Below are 18,221 nucleotides of genomic sequence, written 5' to 3' on the forward strand. Positions count from 1 at the left end.
CCTGACACATCAACACCATGAATTCTCAAAACCGATTGGTCAGGAAGCGTTGATTCGGTTTCTATTACAGCAGCTCTGACAGTCGTTTTAGCTGCAAGACCAGGCTCGTGTTTATATTAATGCACTTGGTCTAATACGTTACGATTTCTATGATATTAATAGCAACTAATTCACACGAGCTGTATTGTGGAACACCTCAGGAGCTTGGAAGCTAACAAAAAGTATCTGAAGTAGTGAATTTCACATGTTCCTGTGGTGTATAGGATTTTGAGATCATATCCGTGATGAGGTAAATGCATCTAAATAGCTCAATTCCTGTTAAGAAACTCACTTCGACTATTAGCTTGCTAATGTTTGCCAGAAAGCTAGCATTAGCATGGCGTGCTTAGCTAGAACCTTACCTAAATAGTTACGCTGGGGCTGTGTGATATTGTATATAACATGTAATAAACATCAGATGACTTGTATAACATCACTGTAGAAATCTGTGTCTGGGCGGTAGATATTTGAAAATCTTAAAACTGTAACCTTTAATTTGAAATGAGTTGGTTTTAAAAGAAAATCCTCACCCTTAGCAAGCTTAAAGCAAAGAAGAATAAAAAAAAAAGCATCTCCAGAAATGTGTGTTAATTAAACACACCTTTTTAAATTTTATTTAACGTGACGTATCGCACGTTATTGCATTCATATTCTAATACGTTTCCAAGCTCCATAGACACTCCACATAATCTAATGATATGCTATAGGATTTATGTAAGGAGACACTTATTTACCATTTATGAAAGGAGTCTCCAGTGTCAGTGCTTCATAACAGTCAGTACGTTTTTTTCTCCCATTGGAGATTGTTTAGGACAGAAAAGCTGTGTTTGTTGTTTTTTGTCGTATAAACTATTAGAGAAAGGTTTATAGCTGCTATCATGAGCTTGTTTTACTGGACGTTCCACGTTAAATTATGTTTAAAGTATGATGCGTCGTTCTTTAATTAATAGAAAATGTAATCACTGGGAAATAAATGTAGTAATATGAGGAATTAAACACTTCAGGACATGCTGGTGTAGGAAAATAATCAAGTTCGGGGGGGGGGGGTCTAATCCCAGCTGGTTTGACTCTGTGTTTAGTCATTCATTTTGACCTATCCGTAATATCTGTGTGCACATATCCCTGCATTTGCCCTGAGTGTGTGTGTGTGTGTGTGTGTTCAGATCAGTAAGTACATATTGGACAGCTTGCTGCATGTGTCTCCAATTTTGTTTCCCAGGAAGCCTGTGGAAATGGGTCAATGGGAAGTCAAATGAAGTTGGTTCTTGGCCTCCAGTGCCATGGGAGGTATTTCTGGAGGAGAAAGAATTGAATTAACCCACTTTAAGTGTGTCCCATCAAAGCAGGAGCAGTGTTACATGGCCCTATAGACACTAAAGACACACCAATCAGTAAGAGCCACATGAGAGGTGGCCTAAGGACAGATCTGCCCAGCTTAGTCTCACCTATCACACCTATTATAGCCTCACTTAACTCAATTTAATTACCATCTGATTAGTGCTTAATTGCAAAAAAATAAATAAATAAATAAGTAATCGCCATCTTAAAATGCCCAGTTGATGCTTGGGCATTGCAGAATGGCTACCTTGGATCCTTAAAAAGTCTTTGAAACATTTTTAAATAGATCTTTAATCCTTTACTGCATTGTGTTGCCATATGGCAATAATTAATTTATCTCCAATTTTTTGAGAAAAATTACTGTGTTCGTCTGTAACTGGAAAATCAGGGCTTTAACTTTGGCATAAGAAAAAAAGGCATGTCACATGACCAGGAAGTGCTGTTTGCACTTCCTTTTCTGCAACCACATAGCATGGTGAATGTCATCATCGGAGGGATTTCAAAACATTTTCAATATTTAAGCAAAACTACTTAAAGGGGAAAAATGAAACACTATCTGAGATAAGTAAACATTTTTTTCCCCGATTTTTAGTCATTTGAACATGTTTATATTTTTTCAGTATTCTGTTAAATGGTCAAATGTAATTGTTGCCATACGGCAACAATGGAACTGTGGTACAGTATGTGCGTTCATGAATTGAAACAAGACTATATAGCGAAGAAAAAAAAACCAAACAAACAAAAAAAACACTAGGCTTCTCTAATAGCACATTTAAATTTTTTCACATTCAAAGGAAGGAAAAACTTAGTCACTCTCCTTAGCTACACATGATCCACTCTCCTTAGCTAAAAATGATCCACCCTCCTTAGCCATGCATGATCCACCCTCCTTAGCCACACATGATCCTCTTTCCTTAGCCACATCTGATCCTCTCTCCTTAGCTACACCCGATCCACTCTCCCTAGCTACACCCGATCCTCTCTCCTTACCTACACCCGATCCACTCTCCTTAGCTATACATGATCCTCTCTCTTTAGCTACCCCGATCCACTCTACTTAGCTACACCTGATCCACTCTCCTTAGCTACACATGATCCACTCTCCTTACCTACACCTGATCCACTCTCCTTAGCTACACATGATCCACTCTCCTTACCTACACATGATCCACTCTCCTTAGCTACACATGATCCACCCTCCTTAGCTACACCCGATCCTCTCTCCTTAGCTACACCCGATCCTCTCTCCTTAGCTACACCCGATCCTCTCTCCTTAGCTACACATCATCCACCCTCCTTAGCCATGCATGATCCACCCTCCTTAGCCACACATGATCCTCTCTCCTTAGCCACACATGATCCTCTCTCCTTAGCTACACATGATCCACCCTCCTTAGCTACACATGATCCACTCTCCTTAGCTACACATGATCCTCTCTCCTTAGCTACACATGATCCTCTCTCCTTAGCTACACATGATCCACTCTCCTTAGCTACACATGATCCACCCTCCTTAGCCATGCATGATCCACCCTCCTTAGCTACACCCGATCCTCTCTCCTTAGCTACACCCAATCCTCTCTCCTTAGCTACACCCGATCCACTCTCCTTAGCTACACATGATCCTCTCTCCTTAGCTACACCCGATCCTCTCTCCTTAGCTACACCCGATCCACTCTCCTTAGCTACACATGATCCACCCTCCTTAGCCACACATGATCCACTCTCCTTAGCTACACATGATCCACTCTCCTTACCTACACATGATCCACCCTAGTTAGCCATGCATGATCCACCCTCCTTAGCCACACATGATCCTCTCTCCTTAGCTACACATGATCCTCTCTCCTTAGCTACACATGATCCTCTCTCCTTAGCTACACATGATCCACTCTCCTTAGCTACACCCGATCCTCTCTCCTTAGCTACACCCGATCCTCTCTCCTTAGCTACACATGAACCACCCTCCTTAGCCATGCATGATCCACACTCCTTAGCTACACATGATCCACTCTCCTTAGCCACGCATGATCCACCCTCCTTAGCCACACATGATCCTCTCTCCTTAGCTACACCTGATCCTCTCTCCTTAGCTACACCCGATCCTCTCTCCTTAGCTACACATGATCCACCCTCCTTAGCCATGCATGATCCACCCTCCTTAGCCATGCATGATCCACCCTCCTTAGCTACACCCGATCCTCTCTCCTTAGCTACACCCGATCCACTCTCCTTAGCTACACCCGATCCTCTCTCCTTAGCTACACCCGATCCTCTCTCCTTAGCTACACCCGATCCTCTCTCCTTAGCTACACATGATCCACCCTCCTTACCTACACATGATCCACTCTCCTTAGCCATGCATGATCCACCCTCCTTAGCCACACATGATCCTCTCTCCTTAGCTACACCTGATCCTCTCTCCTTAGCTACACCCGATCCTCTCTCCTTAGCTACACATGATCCACCCTCCTTAGCTACACCCGATCCTCTCTCCTTAGCTACACCCGATCCTCTCTCCTTAGCTACACCCGATCCTCTCTCCTTAGCTACACCCGATCCTCTCTCCTTAGCTACGCATGATCCTCTCTCCTTAGCTACGCATGATCCTCTCTCCTTAGCTACGCATCATCCACCCTCCTTAGCCATGCATGATCCACCCTACTTAGCCACACATGATCCTCTCTCCTTAGCTACACATGATCCACCCTCCTTAGCCACACATGATTCTCTCTCCTTAGCTACACCCGATCCTCTCTCCTTAGCTACACCCGATCCTCTCTCCTTAGCTACACATCATCCACCCTCCTTAGCCATGCATGATCCACCCTCCTTAGCCATGCATGATCCACCCTACTTAGCCACACATGATCCACCCTCCTTAGCTACACATGATCCACTCTCCTTAGCTACACATGATCCACCCTCCTTAGCCATGCATGATCCTCTCTCCTTAGCTACACATGATCCTCTCTCCTTAGCTACACATGATCCACTCTCCTTAGCTACACATGATCCACCCTCCTTAGCCATGCATGATCCACCCTCCTTAGCCACACATGATCCTCTTTCCTTAGCCACATCTGATCCTCTCTCCTTAGCTACACCCGATCCACTCTCCCTAGCTACACCCGATCCTCTCTCCTTACCTACACCCGATCCACTCTCCTTAGCTATACATGATCCTCTCTCTTTAGCTACACCCGATCCTCTCTCCTTAGCTACACCCGATCCTCTCTCCTTAGCTACACCCGATCCTCTCTCCTTAGCTACACCCGATCCTCTCTCCTTAGCTACACATGATCCACCCTCCTTACCTACACATGATCCACTCTCCTTAGCCATGCATGATCCACCCTCCTTAGCCACACATGATCCTCTCTCCTTAGCTACACCTGATCCTCTCTCCTTAGCTACACCCGATCCTCTCCCCTTAGCTACACATGATCCACCCTCCTTAGCTACACCCGATCCTCTCTCCTTAGCTACACCCGATCCTCTCTCCTTAGCTACACCCGATCCTCTCTCCTTAGCTACACCCGATCCTCTCTCCTTAGCTACGCATGATCCTCTCTCCTTAGCTACGCATGATCCTCTCTCCTTAGCTACGCATCATCCACCCTCCTTAGCCATGCATGATCCACCCTACTTAGCCACACATGATCCTCTCTCCTTAGCTACACATGATCCACCCTCCTTAGCCACACATGATTCTCTCTCCTTAGCTACACCCGATCCTCTCTCCTTAGCTACACCCGATCCTCTCTCCTTAGCTACACATCATCCACCCTCCTTAGCCATGCATGATCCACCCTACTTAGCCACACATGATCCACCCTCCTTAGCTACACATGATCCACTCTCCTTAGCTACACATGATCCACCCTCCTTAGCCATGCATGATCCTCTCTCCTTAGCTACACATGATCCTCTCTCCTTAGCTACACATGATCCACTCTCCTTAGCTACACATGATCCACCCTCCTTAGCCATGCATGATCCACCCTCCTTAGCTACACCCGATCCTCTCTCCTTAGCTACACCCGATCCTCTCTCCTTAGCTACACCCGATCCACTCTCCTTAGCTACACATGATCCTCTCTCCTTAGCTACACCCGATCCTCTCTCCTTAGCTACACATGATCCTCTCTTTTTAGCTACACCCGATCCTCTCTCCTTAGCTACACCCAATCCTCTCTCCTTAGCTACACATGAACCACCCTCCTTAGCCATGCATGATCCACACTCCTTAGCTACACATGATCCACTCTCCTTAGCTACACATGATCCACCCTCCTTAGCCACGCATGATCCACCCTCCTTAGCTACACCCGATCCACCCTCCTTAGCTACACCCGATCCTCTCTCCTTAGCTACACCCGATCCACTCTCCTTAGCTACACCCGATCCTCTCTCCTTAGCTACACCCGATCCTCTCTCCTTAGCTACACCCGATCCTCTCTCCTTAGCTACACCCGATCCTCTCTCCTTAGCTACACCCGATCCACTCTCCTTTACTACACATGATCCACTCTCCTTACCTACACATGATCCACCCTCCTTAGCCATGCATGATCCACCCTCCTTAGCCACACATGATCCTCTCTCCTTAGCCACACCTGATCCTCTCTCCTTAGCCACACCTGATCCTCTCTCCTTAGCTACACCCGATCCTCTCTCCTTAGCTGCACCCGATCCTCTCTCCTTAGCTACACCCGATCCTCTCACCTTAGCTACACCCGATCCTCTCTCCTTAGCTACACCCGATCCTCTCTCCTTAGCTACACCCGATCCTCTCACCTTAGCTACACATGATCCTCTCTCCTTAGCTACACCCGATCCTCTCTCCTTAGCTACACATGATCCTCTCTCTTTAGCTACACATGATCCTCTCTCCTTAGCCACACATGATCCACTCTCCTTTACTACACCCAATTCACCATCCTTAGCTACACCCGATCCACCCCCACCCCCCTTAGCTACACCTGAACCACCACCGCATACTTTTATAACTGTAATTTCTTTCTAGAAGATATAATTTTTACATGCTTACTAGGTGGCAGAAAAACTCTGAAACTGAAATGCAGTAACTGGAATGTCATCTCATACATTTGTGTTATTTTTGACTGTATGTTACTTTCCACCATTGCACATTGTTGCGATACGGCAACAATTTACCAGCTACCCCCTTGAACTAATTCAAGTAATAAAAATCCATGAAAACATGACGTAAATGTAATAATTCATGCAGTAGAAGGTTAAAATTCAAGCATTTAATATGTCTTAAATGTGTTGTTGTTGTTGTTGTTGTTGTTGTTGTTGTTTTTAGTGTTAAGTATTACATTCTGGGCTCATGGTTTAAGGTTGATTTATTTGTGGATGGGGTTTTTTTTATTTGGTGATGATGTCTTTATATTTTGCATTTTCTCCGTTTCTACTATTCTATTACGTTTTCTAAGCACTTGCGTAGCACTGGGTGATGTAACTTTTCACACCTTTTTTTCACCAACTTGTTGGATGAAGAGGCGAATGCAAATTCAACAGAAAAATTTTGTTGGCATTAACGACTATTTTGAGGTTAGATGCAAAACGTGTTGAGGCATTTCAGCTCAGAAATCCGAGTGGTCATGCGAGTGTCACGTGTTAAGCAGTATCATAGGGTCTAAAGCCATTTTAATTATTTTCTTGCGCATAGTGAATAAAAGAAACGGATGTGTGTGCCATATGTGACGTAGGCCAGAAAGTCGCTAGAGCTGAATTCTGGAAAAACAAGTTGTAAAAATTTTTTTTTTTTTTAAAAAGCCATAGTGAAACAGACATGTGTATCTCAATCACAAAATAACGTTGCTATAAAATACTGTACCTTTTGACAGCTCCACTGCAAATACTTAAAATAACATGCTTCTAATAGGGCAGGAATGACATTTTACCTTATCCAACCAGATCTGCACTTCTTTATTTCCTCCTTTACATGTCATCTTGATTTCCTTGAGCTCAGACTGCAGTGAGGATCCTGATTGGTTAATCCTGTTTCTCACCGTAGCAGCTGGGACTCAGTAAAATGGGATTAAACAAACTAAGGGAGATCTTTGTGTGGAAACAAACCGATGACTCCATTGGCCTTTTATGAGCATCATTATAGTGCAATTACTGTACATAGAATAAGACTTTTGAGTCTGTGTGTGTGTGTGTGTGTGTGTGTGTGTGTGTGTGTGTGTGTCATGTTAACCATCCAGGAATAAGCATTTGGAACTGGAAAATATTTCAGGTGGGGTTCAAACATGAAATCCAACTCTTTTAGCTACCCCGATCCAACCTCCTTAGCTACACTCGATCGACCCCCCCTTAGCTACACCTCGTTCACCCCCTTAGCTACACCCGATCCTCCATCCCGTTTAGCAACACCAGATCCACAGTCCTTAGCTACACCAGATCCACCTGCATTAGCTATACCTCATCCACCCCTTCTTAGCTACACCCGATCCACCCCTCTTAGTTACACCCGATCCACCACCCTTAGCCACACCCGATCCACCGTCCCGTTAGCTACACCCAGCCCGCCCCCCAAAGCTACACCCGATCCGCCCCCCATTAGCTACACCCGATCCGCCCCCCCTTAGCTAGACCTGATCCACCCCCTTAGCTACACCTGATCCACCTGCATTAGCTACACCCGATCCACCTGCATTAGCTATACCTCATCCATCCCCTTTTAGCTATACCCAATCCACTCCTCTGACCTATACCCGATCCACCCCTCTTACTTACACCCTATCCACCTCTGTTAGCTACACCCAATCCACCCCTCTGACCTACACCCTATCCACCCTTCTTACCTACACCCTATCCACCTTTGTTAGCTACACCCAATCCACCTGCATTAGGTATACCTCATCCACCTCTCTTAGCTATACCCGATCCACCCCTCTTAGTTACACCCCATTGGTTTTCTCCATTATCACTTTTGAGGGACTATATAAAGAAGTAACACTATAACGTAGAAAATGTTCAAAACTGACCACGTGCACACGCATTAGAAATTTTTTCAGGTTTGACTTGATGTAATGTTTTGACCAGGTCTTAATTTAATTTTTAAAAACAAAGGAGCAGCCCTGTGTAGTCTCCCATGCTGGTTATTTTTGCTGAATGGATGAAGGATAAGACTTCAGTTTCGATCAGAACCTGCTGTCATTATGTCCTTATGGATGCCATGTAAACTTGTCAACCTGTCCAGTGGGATGATGGGTATCTAAGAAGACCAAAGGGAAAGAAGAGTCATAGTGAGTGTTTAGGAAGAGAATGCTTACAAAGCAGGCTCTGAATGGAGCAACACTGCCATCTAGCACACTGTACGCTCCGTCTACCTAGAGTTATACTTAGCAGATGACACAAAAATCTTAACAGATGGCAGGTTTGATATACAAGCACTATATGAAATTGTATGGCATATAAATGCAAATCACCTTGTACAATTATTATCTGAATATACATATATTTTGGTAATTGAGGTGCATTTCGCTATCTTCTATATTAAACATAATCCTGTTAAAACATTTCCCATGTAATGTGTGCAGTGTTCAAACATCTGACAGAGGAGACACCTGCAAATGTGGAACAACCCAGCAGAGAAGCGCAGAAACCAACCACACCCAAAGCTCCCAAGAGCAAAGAGAAGGAAAAAGAGAAGGAAAAAGTAAAGGAAAAAGAGAAAGAAAAAGAGAAAGACAAACATACATCCAAGGCAGGTTCAACAAGTCTGTGTGTGTGTGTGTGTTTGAGTCTGTGCAAAATACAAAACATAAAACACATCTTGGAAGACATTAATCATCATTAATTCATTTCTTTAGATTACATATGGAGCTGCTCAGCGACCTCTGCTCTACCACTGAGATATTCCTCTGTAGTGGGAGGTAGTTGTTGGTTTGAGTAGGATTTCATATACGAGTTTTATTTTTAACAGATCATGTGATTATGGCGTGTCTTCAGACGATGAGTCACACTGCGCTTCGGATATTATGATGATTCAGGGCTTAATATATTTTAAAAAAAGAAAAAAAAAAGAACTTGAGGATGATGTTTTCCATCGTTATTTATGCTACTGTATATGCATCGTGAGGGTGTGTAGACTGTACACATGTGTGAGGGTGTGTGTGTGTGTTTATTTGTGTAGAGTTTGGATGAGAGTAAGCCCCACTGGATGCTGCGTGTGGTCAGTGAACAGTCAGAGGTGGAAAAGATTGAGGTGGAAAAGGACACTGAGAGACTAGAGCAAATTAAGGCAATAAAACTGGCCTGGGAAGCTGCAGAGCCTGGCAGAGCAGCTAAGGTCTGTGGCCACACACACACACACACATGCATGCAAATGCATACTGTACATACATACAGACATACATACATACATACAGTACATGCACACACAAATGGTGTTGGTGCTATGTTGTTGCAGGCTTTTCAAACCCGTCAGCAGTACCTGAACAATCTGAGGACGCTCGGAGAAGACTACACCCTGGACCTCACACCTTTCATCAGGTACACACACTTTCCAAGCTCACAGGAAGTTCCATCGACTTCCTGTGGAATTCTATAATTTGGACAGTCGTTTTTGTCAAGACGAGGATGGAGTGCATGGTGGAGCTTGCTGAGCTCTCATTTTGCTTGTGTGTGTGTTACCAGTGCATGTGTGTGTTTGGCATCCAACAAATGCGTGTAGAAATCCCGAGTTTACTGATCACCTATCTCTCTCTTCCTCTGTGTGTAGGAGGACCGGCAGGCCAGAGCGTCTAAAGGATGCAGTGATGGAGGAGGAACAGCAGAGGGAGCGGTTGGAGAAGATCCAGAGCTTTCGGCTGTACCGAGAGACCGTGCTGGATCGCCGTAGGCAGGAGCATGAGCAGACCAAGCAGCTGATAAGGGAACAACGAGAGCTGTTTATAAGAATTCAGGTCAGATATTTTCAACCAGTTAGAAATAATCTCATAACAACAGGTTATCTCTCTCTCTCTCTCTCTCTATCTATCTATATATATATATATATATATATATATATATATATATATATATATATATATATATATATATATATATATATATATATATATATATATAGATATACACTCTCTATACATGACCAAATAAAGATCTTCAACTATATATATATATATATATATATATATATATATATATGTATATATATATATATATGTATATATATTGTGTGTGTGTATATATATAAAGTTGAAGATCTTTATTTGGTCACGTATAGAGAGTTATACAGAGTAGAATTCTTGCAGTGAAAAGTTTCGTCTTTAATTGCTGTGCAAGCGTTACGTAAAGAGCAAAGACACATAAGGCATGTTTATAAATAAATCAATAAATAAATAAATGACGTACAACCAGATATAATAATAGCGTGAATATGAATTTAGCTGTACAGCTGTTCTCAACTGAGCTTAATTGAATACCTCTCTGATTATCGTAGGAGGAGAAAGCTGAGCTGCTCCGGAAGTTCGATCAGACTCGAGCGATTATTCGAAGGTGGAGGAGCAGTCTCGAAAGAAAGGAGAAGAGTCTCCGAAAATAGAAGGAGTTTCTACTTATTGAACCTTTAAAGTGTAAAACACTGATAAGAACACAATACATACAGTGCATCCGGAAAGTATTCACAGCACTTCACTTTTGTTATGTTACAGCCTTATTCCAAAATGGATTCAATTCATTATTTTCCTCAAAATTCTACAAACAATACCCCATAATGACAATGTGAAAGAAGTTTGTTTGAAATCTTTGCAAATTTATTAAAAATAAAAAACAAAAAAAGCACATGTACATAAGTATTCACAGCCTTTGTTCAATACTTTGTTGAAGCACCTTTGGCACTAATTACAGCCTCAAGTCTTTTTGAGAATGATGCTACAAGCTTGGCACAGATATTTTTGGGCAGTTACTCCCATTCTTCTTTGCAGGACCTCTTAAGCTCCATCAGGTTGGATGGGGAGTGTCGGTGCACAGCCATTTTCAGATCTCTCCAGAGATGTTCAATCGGGTTCAGGTCTGTGCTCTGGCTGAGCCACTCAAGGACATTCACAGAGTTGTCCTGTAGCCACTCCTTTGTTATCTTGGCTGTGTGCTTAGGGTCGTTGTCCTGTTGGAAGATGAACCTTCGCCCCAGTCTGAGGTCCACAGCGTTCTGGAGCAGGTTATCATCAAGGATGTCTCTGTACATTGCTGCATTCATCTTTCCCTCAATCCTGACTAGTCTCCCAGTACCTGCCGCTGAAAAACATCCCCACAGCATGATGCTGCCACCACCATGCTTCACTATAGGGATGGTATTGGACAGGTGATGAGTGGTGCCTGGTTTCCTCCAGACATGACGCTTGCCATTCAGGACAAAGAGTTCAATCTTTCATTTCTCATGGTCTGGGAGTCCTTCAGGTGCCCTTTGGCAAACTCCATGCGGGCTGTCATGTGCCTTTTACTGAGGAGTGGCTTCCGTCTGGCCACTCTACCATTCAGGCCTGATTGATGGAGTTCTGCAGAGATAGTTCTTCTGGAAGGTTCTCCTCTCTCCACAGAGACATGCTGGAGCTCTGTCAGAGTGACCTTTGGATTTTTCGTCACCTCCCTGACTAAGGCCCGTCTCCCCGATCGCTCAGTTTGGCTGAGCAGCCAGCTCTAGGAAGAGTTCTGGTGGTTCCAAACTTCTTCCATTTACGGATGATGGAGGCCACTGTGCTCATTGGGACCTTCAATGCTGCAGAAATGTTTCTGTACCCTTCCCCATATCTGTGCCTCGATACAATCCTGTCTCGGAGGTCTACAGACAATTCCTTGCACTTCATGGCTTGGTATGTGCTCTGACATGCATTGTTAACTGTAGGACCTTATATAGACAGGTGTGTGCCAAATCTTTCCAAATCATGTCCAATCAACTGAATTTACCACAGGTGGATTCCAATCAAGTTGTAGAAACATCTCAAGGATGATCAGTGGAAACAGGATGCACCTGAGCTCAATTTTGAGTGTCATGGCAAAGGCTGTGAATACTTGTGTACATGTTCTTTTTGTTTTTTACTTTTAATAAATTTGCAAAGATTTCAAACGAACTTCTTTCACGTTGTCATTATGAGGTATTGTTTGTAGAATTTTGAGGAAAATAATGAATTTAATCCATTTTGGAATAAGGCTGTAACATAACAAAATGTGGAAAAAGTGAAGCGCTGTGAAAACTTTCCAGATGCACAGTATACAAAAAAAAAAAAAAAAAAAAACAAACTACAAGAAGAACTAAAACATATCTTGGAGAACTTCCTCACATTAATTTATTTCTTTAGATTACATACAGAGCTGCTCAGAAACGTGTGATCTACCACTGAGATGGTCTTCTGTAGTGGGAGGTAGTTGTTCATTTGAATAGGATTTAATATACGAGTTTTATTTGTAACAGTCTGTGATTATAGAGTGTCTGCAGATGATGAGTCACCCTGCGCTTCGGATATTATTATGATTCAGGGCTTAATATTAAAAAAAACAAAAACTTGAGGATGACGTTTTCCATCGTTCCTTGTCATATGCGTTGTGAGTGTGTGTTTAGATTGTCGTGTGTGTCTGTGCATGCAGTAAAATGTGCGTGTTTATCGGTATGCAATTGTGCACGCCTGTAGTAGTGTGTGGTGCATGTGGGTGGGGGGAGTGGCGGCATGATTGTGATCTAGAAACTAAGTTAATACTTCGCTGACTGTTGTAGGTGGTTAAAGCTGAGCTTAAGTTTAATCAGGCTTGCGAAGCTTTCCGATTCCAGCAGCTGGAAGACCAGTCTCGGATGAGAGAGAAGGTTTTAATTATGATTAGATTGTTTATGTAAGAAGAGAGGAGGGTTTTTTTTTTGTTTTTTTTTGTTTTTTTAATAAATAAAAGAGAATTGCCAGTGTAGAAGATACAGCTTCCTTGGGTTTTAGTACAAACTGTTTAATAATAAATAAATGTTTTGGTTTTTTTTAAATCCAGCATTAGGTCAAATTTCTGAGAAAAAAGCTTGCTATAAAGGCAAATTAAATGAATCAAGTGTTGCAAAAACAGATGAACTTGAGGTTAAAAGGTTGAAAAGACATCAAAGTACAACTTCTTCTAGGGTAACTTCTTTGCACCATTCCTGCCTTTACCTCTAATGTGGGAGTAACAGAAAGATATGAGGAGAGGTACAATGTCCAGCGCAAACAAGAAATGGCTCAAAGGACATTATTGAGTGGACTGATGGAGCAGGAATAACCACAGCGGTCCTACAAAGATCTTTACACTGTTTCTCATTCATCCATTCACACACACCAATGGCAGCAAGGTGCTAGCCTGCCATCGGGAGCAACAAGGGGTTCAATGTCTTGCCCAAGGACACTTCGGCACGTGGAGGCACATGGGCCAGGGATCGAACCGCCAACCCTACGATTAGTGGACAACCCGCTGTACCACCTGAGCCACAATCTTAGCTTGTGTACGAGTCATTCACTGACCATAATACGAATAACTCAGCAGCCTGGTCTAATAAGTTTAATTCTATTGATAAAAGATGATCTTGCTTATAAACTCATGTTAGAAGAGAAGCAATGTTCTTAATTATGTCCCTTTCAAGGTCTCCCACAGAACACTATTGGAAGAACACTAGATCAAGCCAGCAGTTAAGATCATTTACAATTTTCCAGGAGCTATTATTTAAGTAATTTAAGTTGATGTTTATATTGTATTATTTTATATGCTGTATAGAAATGGGATCATAAACCACTTTAAAGTATTAGACTCTTGCTCTGAGGAATATTAAGCTTGGCCGGCCCATCCATTCATCTTCTACCGCTTACTCCTTCTTCAGGGTCGCGGGGGAACCTGGAGCCAATCCCAGGGAGCATTGGGCACAAGGCGGGGTACACCCTGGACAGGGTGCCAGTCCATCACAGGGCACAATCACACACACACTCGCACACCCATTCATACACTACGGACACTTTAGACACACCAATCAGCCTACCATGCATGTCTTTGGACTGGGGGAGGAAACCGGAGTACCCGGAGGAAACCCCCGCAGTACGGGGAGAACATGCAAACTCGCTTGGCCAGCCCATCTACTTCTAATTTTGAGTGTTCTGAACTTTTCAAACAGGTTTTTTAGATAAAACCACTTGGGTGTCAAGATGTTGAAGGAGATGGAAGATCTTCCTCTGTAGGCATGGCTGGCCCAGAGATTGGCGCGATATTCTGTGCTAGTTCTGAGCCTTGTGAGTAGGTAACATTGTGGCTGGGCCAGAGATGAACGAACACCGTGGACTGGTTCTTAAGCATGCCATGTTCTTAAATATGCATCAAAAATGCTTCGAATAAGCATTAAAAAGAACCACGAGAAAGGACTTTCTCTCCGCGCAAGCCAATTTTGGTTGATCAAATGCACAATAATTTTGCCTGAAGAATCAACGTGTCGGTGTAATCACTTACTGTCATGACTCATGACCTATTTGTCATGTGCACAAAATGTCAGTGCCAATTGTACATTGAAATGCTTGTTGTGAGGCTCGGGTACTCTACAGCTGTGCAATGCAAAAAAATATATATATATAGAAGATAAAAGGAAGGGGGGGGGAGGAGAGAGGAAAGAGATTATTTACAGATGTAAAATATGCAGAATATATTGGTATGTATGCCTAGATAGTATGTAAGTAAAGTGCAGATCCTAACTGTAAACATTGGAATATGTGCAGTAAGAGGACGTGAACAAGAGTGTAAATAGTAACTGTGCGTAGTGCCTGAGCAAGTCCTCTATAGACATAGGAGAATGTAAAAAGCGGATGAAGCAGCAGTACAACGTTTTCCAAATGTACAATTAAATTAGATGTATGTGTAGTGTGCCATAAATATGTACAATATATCAATATATTGTACAGAGGTCAGGATGTAGTCCTTAGCAGCAGTAAAGTGGTAATACCTTGGTGAAACCTTGGAAATATTGCCCAAAATATGTGAAGAGGTTGTCCATGAGTGTCCTTGAGCTGTCAGTGAGGTGACCAGTGTGTGGGAGGTAGTGGAGGCATGAGTGAAAGAGTGGAAGAAGGAGTAATGACTGGATTACAGTTTGATCAGAATCCTGATGGCCTGCAGATAGAAACTGTTGTTCAGCGTGCTGATGCTGGATTGAATGCTGCGGTACTGTCTACTTGATTTCAGTCTGGTTAAACAGCCTGTTTGCTGTGTGATTGCGGTCTGTGGTGTAGGACAAACATAGTGACGGGAGAAAAAAAACACTGCGAACGCTGCCAGATTTGTCCGAAATCTGCGTTTCCCAATGATAACGCCTTAGTCTAGCAACTTAAAGTAGCAGTGCATTTGAGCGTCTGTTACTTTTGTCTTAAATCGGACCACATCAGACCTTCTAGCGGTCCGGTCAATTGCAGTATGTAAAAAGAAAACATGCAATGAGTGGTGTTTTTCGCTTCCACCATTGGAAGTGTAACCACTTCTGATGGTGCGACCTACTGGTGAGGAACACTGACCTACAAAGACCTTAATTCTTGACCGCAATTCTATTTTCATTTATACATCTGAGCAGTTGAGAGTTAAGGGCCTTGCTCAGGAGCCCAACAGTGGCGGCTTGAGCTCATGACCTTCTGCTTAGTAGCCTAATGTCTTAAATACTGTGCTACAACTGGCCCATATTCCCTAATGAAACGCTTTCTTTACTGTGTCTGTACGTACTCTGTGAACGGGACAGCCGTGCTAAAGATTCTCGCTGTACAACAAAGATATTTTTGCCTCCTCTACATATAACACATGGGTTGATGATGAAGCTACACAATGTGAATGCGAACACAAACATGGTGGAGTATTTCAATTCTTGAGACTGAGGTTTCTCAAACTAACAGATGCCAAGCTGAAGGATGGAAATCAAAGGATAGGATTCAGTTTTGAAGAGCTCCAGTCTAGCTTGAACATCTCCAGTTCAGTTCTCAGTGATGCGTTGTGTTAGTGATTACCTTGTGAACGTCAGACGTCGGATTGTGTTCTCTGCACCAAAAAGGGTGTCATTGCGCTAGTGGGTGTGTGTTAGATGTCATTGCAATCACCATGCGCCAAACAGCCTGTAAATATAGTCCACAAGTCCTTTATTTACTGTAAAGTGATGCAATTTAGATGCTTTATGGGCAAGAAATATGCATGAGAAATTGCACTTGAGTCATCAAGGAGCGTTTTAAGCCTCTGATTACTGGGCTGCCTGGAAGGAATACAATTTTCTCATGTTCAAAGCTGTGGATTTTTTTTTTTTTTTTTTTTACCCCATTACATCAGGAAGTGAGAACATTTACTTGCATCCACTCTTAAAACGTCTGACATTTTAGTTGGACTTGTTTCAACTTTGACGGTGAGGAATGAGTCATTTGAAAAGGTGTGAGTTTAGGAGAGATCTCTGAAAGGTTGTTTGTGTGTGTGTGTGTGCAGTGTGTCAACCGTCTGAGAGATCTAATCGGCGAAGCTGTGGTCAGGACACACACAAACGACACGTGTGGTTTCTGTCGGAACGCTCACGCTGACCCTTAGCACATCATGTCTTGCCTAATAACCTAGCGTGTCTCTGGTAGAGAGGACGTCAGCGTTGAAAACATTGCGTCACTGGTTGTCACGGACACATGCTATAGGAGGGGGCGAGAGAGAATAGATTTAATTGCAGCTGCATCATGCCTGGGGAGTTATTCATTTCATTCATTCATCCTTTCATCAATTTCCTTGGTTGTTTACATGCGCTTGCTTCTGTTGCAAACAGAAAGGCCCTACACCTGCCACCTGCTTGAACAACAATGCAACCTCAGCTTTTATATATATATATATATATATATATATATATATATATATATATATATATATATATATATATATATATATATATATATATATATAAAATATATAAAATGTGTGTGTGTGTGTGTGTGTGGACAATGCTGATGTCACGTGCCTTACAATGCTCTCTAATAACAGCAAGCTGGATTCCTTGTTTATTTCCTGTTAATAGTTGATGGATAGAATTTTAGGTCTGGCCTATATTAAATCTTTTATTTTAGATGAATATTGGATTAAAACCAAAACCACTCTATGATGCAGCGCCAATAAGACACCTTCATCCAAAACCCAGTCGTGTCTAAAGAGCCGCCAAATCATCTGGAGAGACATCAAACTGACCACCTGAGCTTACTAATCCATCACAGCAGGGTCGACGAAGACGCCTCGACTCACCGCTCGACCATCTTGTCCGAGCTGCGTTGATCCTCCATGATGGAATGCAGAATGACAGTCCTCCATCGAATCCACTAAGACGGGGTGCTCCTGCAGTCCCTTCTATATCTACAGCCCAAACTGAGGGTCCAGCCTGGAGTCAAACCTAAGCTTGCAAAATGTGCTCTATTCCTCTACTCCACATCTCACCAGGTCCAGCTTGATGCTCTAGCACGAAGAGTACGAAACGGAATCAAGAAGTCGAGGTGAATCCCCACAGCATAACAATATCTCCATGAGAATTACCACCACTCCAAGGGCATAAAATCGACAGGTCCCACACTTGTTATGGGTGAAACCATGATGAGATCTTTAGCTCCTACAAGTTGTTAATCAGGTTTCTTCTATTATTCTATAGATTATCCATATGTGCGTATTATCACCATTCATGTTCGAACAAACAACGTTACCGACAGACAATACGACATTTTAAAAAACATTAACATTCTTGAAAATTATTATTATACACATTATTGAGCACTTGCTTTCACCAGATTGCTTTCACTCCACACCTGGTTTCCATCCATTTGCTCCTCATGCATCAG

General features: G+C 42.8%; 1 protein-coding gene across 1 annotated transcript in view; it reads left to right on the forward strand.

Moving 5' to 3' along the window:
* adgb (androglobin) overlaps window positions 1–12,918 on the forward strand; it is a 48,433-nt gene extending 35,515 nt beyond the window's left edge. The window contains exons 29-33 of the mRNA XM_053687675.1: window positions 8,952–9,118; window positions 9,548–9,703; window positions 9,824–9,906; window positions 10,136–10,319; window positions 10,856–12,918. Coding sequence (XP_053543650.1) covers window positions 8,952–9,118; window positions 9,548–9,703; window positions 9,824–9,906; window positions 10,136–10,319; window positions 10,856–10,957 — 692 coding nt within the window. The 3' untranslated portion in view covers window positions 10,958–12,918. The remainder of the gene's footprint in view (window positions 1–8,951; window positions 9,119–9,547; window positions 9,704–9,823; window positions 9,907–10,135; window positions 10,320–10,855) is intronic.
* Window positions 12,919–18,221: the final 5,303 nt, after the last annotated feature.

This window comes from Ictalurus punctatus, chromosome 2 (assembly GCF_001660625.3).
Source record: "Ictalurus punctatus breed USDA103 chromosome 2, Coco_2.0, whole genome shotgun sequence".
Lineage (NCBI taxonomy): Eukaryota > Metazoa > Chordata > Actinopteri > Siluriformes > Ictaluridae > Ictalurus > Ictalurus punctatus.